This window comes from Muscardinus avellanarius, assembly GCF_963383645.1.
Source record: "Muscardinus avellanarius genome assembly, chromosome: 14".
NCBI classification, from domain to species: Eukaryota; Metazoa; Chordata; class Mammalia; order Rodentia; family Gliridae; genus Muscardinus; species Muscardinus avellanarius.
Window position 1 is genome coordinate 22,263,262 of NC_137800.1, and position 8,523 is coordinate 22,271,784.

General features: G+C 42.8%; 1 protein-coding gene across 1 annotated transcript in view; it reads right to left on the minus strand.

Moving 5' to 3' along the window:
* Positions 1 to 569: 569 nt before the first annotated feature.
* The window catches only part of NEK1 (NIMA related kinase 1), a gene marked incomplete at both ends in the record, with an annotated part of 144,046 nt that continues 136,092 nt past the window's right edge, over positions 570 to 8,523 (minus strand). The window contains one exon of the mRNA XM_080710226.1: positions 570 to 732. Within this exon, the coding sequence (XP_080566352.1) occupies positions 570 to 732 (163 nt within the window). The remainder of the gene's footprint in view (positions 733 to 8,523) is intronic.

Here is an 8,523-nt window from a genome sequence, read left to right on the forward strand (position 1 = left end):
ACTTAGTGAGGCTCTCAGAAACTCAGTGAGATCCTTTTTTCAAACAAAATATAAAATAGGTCTGGGAGTGTAGCCCCGAGGTACAAGGACCCTGGGTTCCATTCCCAGTACCACAATAAATAAATAAATAAATAATAGTAATCTGAAAAATAAGACATTAATGATATTATTGTGATCAGTGGTCCATGGAATTCCAGTCCAAGGGCTGCAGTATTTTCCATAGGGGGAGTTAGAGATGGGCATAGACTAGGCCAGAAAAGAGGAAGAGTCTTCAGGGAGGTATGTGCCTCCAAACCTACTTCAACCATTATCATTTCAGACCATGAATTTTGTTTTTATTCTGGGGATCGAGATTGAGTCCAGGAGCCTTTACCTCTGAACTATATCACCAGCTTTCCCCCCCTACCCCGCCGCCCCCAGTTTTTAAATTTTGTAGCAGCGTCTCACTACGTTGCTGAGGCTGGCCTCAAACCTGCAATTCTCCTGTTTCGGCCTTTCAAAACTGGGATTCCAGCTGCACACCACTCTGCTCGTGCTCATGATTTTAACAGGGGTTTATCATAAGCTCTCTAAGTAAGGATGGTCGCTGACAGCATCACCGCGGCCTTGGGCGACCAGTCGCATCTGACCTTTACTCTGATCTGTAATGGGGTGTTGGTTGGACTAGATTCTGGATCCCCGTGGTTCACTCCAGTTTTAGTATTTGGGAATTCTAACTTGGTGTTTTTGTTCCTAGCAGAAAATTAAATGTTTGTGACTGTAACATTTTTTTCTAGGGGAAGGTATGGGAATGTGGCTGGTAATTCTAGTATCTTATAGGGCAGTTGGAACTCTGTGGTACTCAATTCTGGAGAGAATTTTCCAGAAGAAATTTTATACTGCACATTTAGAGAGAGGGATGTTTACTATTTTATTCAAACTAACCAGGTGCCTTGGAGGTAGATATCACACATGTGGCTTTTATACTTTAAAAAGTCACTATCTATGTAATTAAACCATAATTTTACTTTGTATTTTGACACGTGCTAGAAGGCCTGCTTATTGGAACTTTATATGCAAAATAAAGGCAAGACGATATAATTAAATCACTTATGAGAATAATGAGCTCATAAATCCCAATAAAACATAACATCTTATCAAGAGCAAATTGCAGCTCAGAATTATAAAAGTATAGCCATATTTGCATTATAGCTAGGATGTCACCGGGAAATGAAGTCTTGAGGTCTGTTTTTATGTGCACATGTTTTATTTTACTTATTATTTTTATAATTTTTTGCGGTACTGGGGATGGAACCCAGGGGCATTTTACCTCTGAGCTTCACCCCCAGCCCTATTTTTTATTCTTTATTTTGAAACAGGGTCTCACTGAGTTGCAAAAGGCTTCACTGTGTAGCTGAGGCTGGTGGCGAACTCCGATCCTCCTGTCTTAACCTCCTGAATGCTGGGATTACAAGCGTGCGCCGCCACGTCTGGCTCACATATTTTAATAGATTGTAAAGGTTCTATATTGATGAATGTTTCTCCATGTTGATGGATCTCTTTTTTCTGTAGAATACATAGGATTGACAGTACTCTTTTTTCTTTTACCCATGAATGAGTATGTATATTTATTTATTTATTTATTTATTTTGTGGTACTGGGGATTGAACCAGGGGCATTTTACCCTTGAGCTACATTTCCAGCTCTTTTATTTATGTATTTATGTATGTATGTATTTATTTATTTATTGTGATACTGGGGATGGAACCCAGGGGCATTCTACCTCCGAGTGACACCCCCTGCCCTATTTTTTATTCTTTATTTTGAAACAGGGTCTTGCTGAGTTGCTAAGGGCCTCACTAAGTTGCCAAAGCTGTCTGTGTACCAGATCCTCCTGGCTCAGCCTTCCAAATTCTGGGATCACAAGCATGCGCCAGCACACCTGGCTCCTTATTCTTTATTTTGAAACAGAGTCTCACTAAGTTGCAGAGGGCCACACAAAGTAGCTGAGGCTGGCCTTGAAACTGTGATCCTCCTGTCTCAGACTCCCAAGTACTGGGATTACAAGCATATGCCATCATGCCCGGCTCTATTTTTATTTATTTCAAGTAAATTAAAAAGTTTCTTTTCTACATTACTTCATTAAGGTGTGTTATGAGTTGTGAAATATAAATTGGTTGCAGACTATTGGTCAAAGTTTTACTCAAACTAGAGGGAGAAATAAAGCTATCTGTAGTGATTGATAAAGTGATTGATATAACACATTAGAGGGAGGTTAAATGTATTTTTTGCTGTGTGTTTTGGTTAAATAAACATCCTTTAAAAAATATAGGTAAAGCCGGGCGTGGTGGTGCACACTTGTAATCCCTGCACTTGGGAGGCGGAGACAGGAGGATCGCGCAGGTTCAAAGACAGCCGCGCTGGCTTAGGAGACCCTGTTTCCAAATATAAAAAAGTATAAAATAGGTCTAGGAGTGTAGCCAGGAAGTAGAAGGGCTTCCAGAACTCCAGCGCCACACACACATCTATGTGTAAGACCAGCATTTGGGAGACCGACATGGAGGATCTGGGTTCGAGGCCAGCCTCAGCTACTTAGTGAGGCCCTTTGCAACTCAGAGAAACCGTGTTTTTTTTTTTTTTTTTTTTTTTTTTGGTGGTACTGGGGTTCCTGGAAGCCCTTCTACCTCCGGACTATACTCCCAGACCTACTTTTACATTTTTGTTTGGAAACAGGGTCTCCTAAGCCAGCGCGCGCGGCTGGCTTCGAACCTGCGCGATCCTCCTGTCTCTGCCTCCCAAGCGCGGGGATTACAAGCGTGCGCCACCACGCCCGGCAGAAACCGTGTTTTAAAATAAAGAATAAGAAATAGGGCTGGGGGTGTAGCTTGGAGGTAGAATGCCCCGGGTTCTGTCACCAGTAACACACACACACACACACACACACACACACACACACACACACAGTAAAGAAAGAGGAAGAGAGAGAGAGTGTATGTTTTGTCTATTCAAGATTTGACTTAAGCCTCTTCTGATGTTTAGGAAACTTTTCAATGGATCGGTATGGAAAGGGTTCTCTTTTCACTCTAGAAAAGATTAGATAAGAAAACCAATTAGACAATATCAGCACTCACTTTCCAGTCTCCCCTGCAGGACAGTTGGATCTTGAGACCTGAGCACAGCCTTCACTCACAGCTTGGAACCACGCACAGTGGTACAATGAAGAGGCGGTTGTGAGAATCGACTCTTAGAAGCAACTCCCCGTGTCCTAGGCCCCTGGGGCTGCACGCTAGCAGAGGCATCAGAGCGGAAGCATCCTCCCTCCTCACCCGGGCTCTTTGTTCTGATTTAAATGATAGTTCAGCTGCTGGGCTGTTGCTGAACATTTCTCAAGCGCGGATCTCCAGGACTCCTGGTGGACTTGTAATCTACCCAGTATCCTTTAAGTCAATTCCTTCTCCATTGTAATCAAAAGCCCAGAATAGTAAGGCTATATAAACAACTTTGATGAGCATGGTTTGGGGTGGAAAATAAGACAGAGGATAAGGAAATCCTACATCGTTAGGTTTTGTCAAAGGAAACAAGCAAGGTGCTTGTTTTTGTTTGAACTTTATTTTCCCACTGGTCTCTCTCTCTCTCTCTCTCTCTCTCTCTCTCTCTCTCTCTCTCTCTCTCAGAATAGCTTATAAAGATATAATATTCCAAGATCCCTTTAAGTAGAGATAAAAATATATTGCAAAGGGGAAAAAATTGCCAGAGATATAAAGCCAGGAACCAAGTTTGTGCCAGATGTGTACAACAACATCTTATATACTTGCTAAATATTAAGCAACAAATTCAATTCTGTTTTACACCAGCTAATAGAAAAAAGTATTCACACAATTCATAGCTAAAATGCAAACTAGATGCTTATGAGAAATGTATCAATTTCTAATACATGCTTCCTCTTATCCAGGGTTTTGTGTGCCTCCATTTTAGTTACTTGGAATCAACTGCAGTCTAAAGAAGTGAGAAATTCTAGAAATAAACAATTCCTATGTTTCAGGTTGTTTGCTGTTGAGAATAGGCTGATGAAATCTCACTACCCTGCTCTGCCCAGCCTGGGACAGTAAGGGTTCCTTTTCCAGCTATGGCCATGCTGTCCAGCGGGTGGTATCTTTGCACACTAGCCTCAAGCTATGTCACAATGCCCACGCCATTCACCTCACCCCATCTCCTGTCTCATATCAATCACAAAAAGAAGGGCAAGAACAGCAGAGTAGAAGGATCACAGGTTCCAGCCCAGTCTCAGCAATTTATTAAGACTCTCAGCAACTAGTGAGATCCTGTTTCAAAAGAAAAATAAAATAGGGCTGGGCATGTAGCTCAGAAGTAGAAAGCTCCTGGGTTTAATCACCAGTGTGAAGGAAGGAAGGAAGGAAGGAAGGAAGGAAGAAGGAAGGAAGGGCAGTACCTTGAGGCCTTTGCAGGAGCACCTGGGTCCTGGCCCCACACCTTGTCCAATTGCACCCTCCCTTGCTTGGAGCCCACATTCCCTCTTCTAGAAGATCCTTCCGGTTGCAGAGAATCTCCTGCCCACACCCCAGGGCCCATATACAGGGGCTATTCTTGGCCCCATGCTGCCAACGACAGGCCATGCCTGGTGAACACACCCCTACACCTGGGCCTGGGGAGCAGCTGTCTGTTCTGGGTGAGGAAAGACCCTGGTCCTAAGCCCCACAGGTCCACCTGGTGTATAGAGGTCTCTGCAGAAGGTGCCGAAAAGTGGGATAGAGGGCTGGGAGCAATGCTCCCAGAAGCACCATGTTTGGGTATAAAATACTATGTCAGAGGGCCTTCTAGGTTATCAGAAAGTACATTGACCAACCAGAAGAATAAAAGATATTTTATATTATATAAAAAAGAACAGTAGAGTAAGATATGCTGAGACCACAGTGTAACTGTTCTATTTTGTTACTTGTTGTTAATCTTTTACTGTGCCTGAATTATAAGTTATATTTTATCACAGACATGTAACTATAGGAAAAAAAACACCCCAACATATGTAGGATTCAGTACTATACTCAGTTTGAGGCATCTACGGGGAGGGGATTTTATCCGTTGGAGGGGTAAGGGTGACTACTGTATTAGACTATATCCTATCTGGGCACAACAGTACATGCCTGTAATCCCAGTACTTGGGAGGCAGAGACAGAAAGATTGCAGGTCTAAGGCCAGCTTCAGCAATTTAGTCAGACTCAGCAATCTAGGAAGACCCTGTTTCAAAATAAAAATAACAAGGGATAGGTGTGTAGCTCAGAGGTAGAATGTCCCTGGGTTTGATCCCCAGTACAATAAACAAATAAACAAAAGCATGTTCTTTACAAATAGAAGACAAGATATGAAGGGCTGGAAGGTAGCTTGCTGGTATAGCCCTTGCCTACCATGCACAAGGCTCTGGCGTTCTGTTCTTAGCACTGCAAAAATAAAAAATTAAGAACCAACTATATTGGGACATGCAAGACCTCTTGAGGGTGGGAGTGGGGACTGTGGGGGCCAAGAGTTCTGACTATTCAGAGAAAAAAGTAAAGTGATGTGAACAGAGGAGCCTAAAACACTACAGATTCCACTTTTGTGCACAGAGTAGGTAGTTTGTGGAAGAATGGCAGGTACATTGTTGAGAGATCCGAGCTGGAAAGAAACTAAAATCTGAGAAGCAGAAAGTTTTTCCATGTCTTATCTGGAATAAAAGCCCCAAGTATTCATACTATCGAAGCAAGTTTATTTTATTTTTTTACTTTCCTGAATACCTACAGGCCACCTTTAATCAGGTACATTCCATGATAATTGTCCTAAGTTTCAATGTTCCGAGGAGCATTTTTGTGCCATCAAGAAAGTCATTGTGATTCCATCGGACTGCGCTTGGAAGAGGCCCGGCGAGTGAGCTTCTGCAGCTCATTAGCTGATGACCCCTCGCAGAGTGACGTCAAGAGAGGGCAAAACCAGGGCCACGATACTGCGTTTGGCAGAGCCAGGAGCCGTGACTGCCAAAAGGTGTTTTTTTTTTTTTTTACTGGAGTGTGAAACAAAACCAGGGCAAGATAAAAGGAGCTTAGTCCTTACCAAAAAAAAAAAAAAATGGTATTGTTTTTCAGTAATGAGCTCTTTTTAATCAAGAGCTCTTAATCAAGAAAGTTTTTTCTGACCTCACGTTTTAAATTTCCATTTTCCAGGTGAGAACCTTTCCATGCCAAAGGTAAAATTTATCTGGTGAGGCGCAGGCACTCTTATTGGCAAGCTAGAGTGAGTTTATCATTTTAATTGCTTTTGTCTAATTAATAAAAAAAATGCAAACTTTAGGCTGAAGACAAATTTTCTTTTCTAGAATTCCCACACGCCTGTAAAGGATTTCTTTATGCAATCTAGTCAATAAACATTAATTGAATACTTATTATTAACCAGGCATTTTGCCAGATACTAGCAATGTAAAGTTGAAGAAGACAGTCTTTGGGCTAAGAACTTAACAAAGCCTTTGGGGAAGGAATATTAAATCAAAAAACTTTATGCAATGCACAAGGTGCAACAGTTCGCAGTATGCATAAAATGTTGAAGGCTTCAGAGGGTAGGGAGGTATCAGTGTTGGAGGGTAGCGGGAGGGTGCGGAGAATGTCAAAGACCACCAATATGCCACCAGCAAACAAGAAGACAAAGCCCAGTGCATGCAGACCAGCACATACCACACATCTTTATGCCAAGGCCAGAACCTACCTACATATTATTTATACCATTATTTTCTTGAGATTATTCTTTAAAATGACTCACTTTAAAAAAATAAATTCAGAGCCGGGTGTGGTGGCGCACGCTTGTAATCCCTGTGCTTGTGAGGCAGAGACAGGAGGATCGTGCAGGTTCGAAGCCAGTCGCGCGTGCTGGCTTATGAGACCCTGTTTCCAAATAAAAATGTAAAAATAGGTCTGGGAGTGTAGCCCGGAGATAGAAGGGCTTCCAGGAACCCCAGTACCACCAAAAATAAATAAATAAATAAATAAATAAATAAATAAATAAATAAATACATTCAGGCTGGGTGTAGCGGCACACACTTGTAATCCCCGTGCTTGGGAGGCTGAGACAGGAGGATCGCGCAGGTTCGAAGCCAGCCTCAGCTACTTAGTGAGGCTCTCAGCAACTTAGTGAGACCCTGTTTCCAAATAAAATATAAAAAATGGGTCTGGGAGTATAGCCCGGAGGTAGAAAGCCTCTGGGTTCCACCCCCAGTACCACCAAATAAATAAATAAATAAATAAATAAATAAATAAATAAATAAATAAATTCAGGCTGGGTGTGGCGGCACATGCTTGTAATCTCAGCATTTGGGAGGCTGAGACAGGAAGATTGTGGTTCTCAGACAGCCTCAGTTACTAAGGCCCTTTGCAACTCAGTGAGACCCTGTTTCCAAATAAAGAATAAAAAATAAGGCTAGGGGTGTAGCTCGGAGGTAGAATACCCCTGGGTTTCATCCCCAGTGCCACACACAAAAATCACTTTTTAGCATTTTGTATGCTCTCTCCACTGCAGTGTGGCTTTTGCTTCCAACTTAGTGCCTGAGACCTTCCTTGCACCCACTGTCCTCCAGCTACTGCAGCCGCTTTGCCCGGTACCTGGGACTCTGAGTCTTGGGGATGGATGGCACCTAACCCGTGCCTGATAGGCACGGTGCCAGAGAGCCCTGATCCCTTCCCTAGCAGTCTGGTCAGTTTGCCAGGGGCCCTCTGGGAGTTTTATGAAGACTGAAGCCTGCTTTCATAAAAACGTTCCCATAGTTGACACCTGTCCCTATCTTCACCCACTCCTGTTTCTTCCTCAGTACCAGGCTCCCCTGAGGGCACTTCTGAATAGCCCACTTGTAGCCAGGCGTGGTGGTGCACACTTGTAATCCCAGCATCTGGGAGGATGAGAAAGAGCACGGCAGTTCATGGACGGCCTCAGTGACTACTTAGGCCCTTTGCAACTCGGTGAGACCCTGTTTCAAAATAAAGAATAAAAAATAGGGCTGGGGGTGTAGCTTGGAGGTAGAATGCTTCTGGGTTCCATTCCCAGGACCACAAAACAAACAAACAAAAACCCTATAATCCTCCTGTTTCTGCCTCCCAAGTACTGGGATTACAAGCATATAGCCCTCCACACCTGGATTGTATTTATTATCAGTCACTGTTCTTAATTAGGTAATAGACACTTGAAATAATCCTTAAGTGTATTTGTTTGCTTATTCTCTGCTGCCCCCAATAGAAGCTAAGCTCCATGGGTAGGATTGGAGTCTTCCTTATTTTTGTTATATTTCAGTGCCTGAAACAGGACCCAGCACACAAAAATACTCAAAAATTTGTTGAGTAAACTGTTTAAAGGTGTGTGTGTGTGTGTGTGTGTGTGTGTGTGTGTGTGTGTTGCTAGGACTGAATCCAGGGGCATTCTACCTCCAAGCTATATCCCCAGCCTTATTTTTTTATTCTTTATTTTGAAACAGGATCTCACTAAATTGCGAGGGCTTCACTAAGTAGCTGAGGCTAGCTG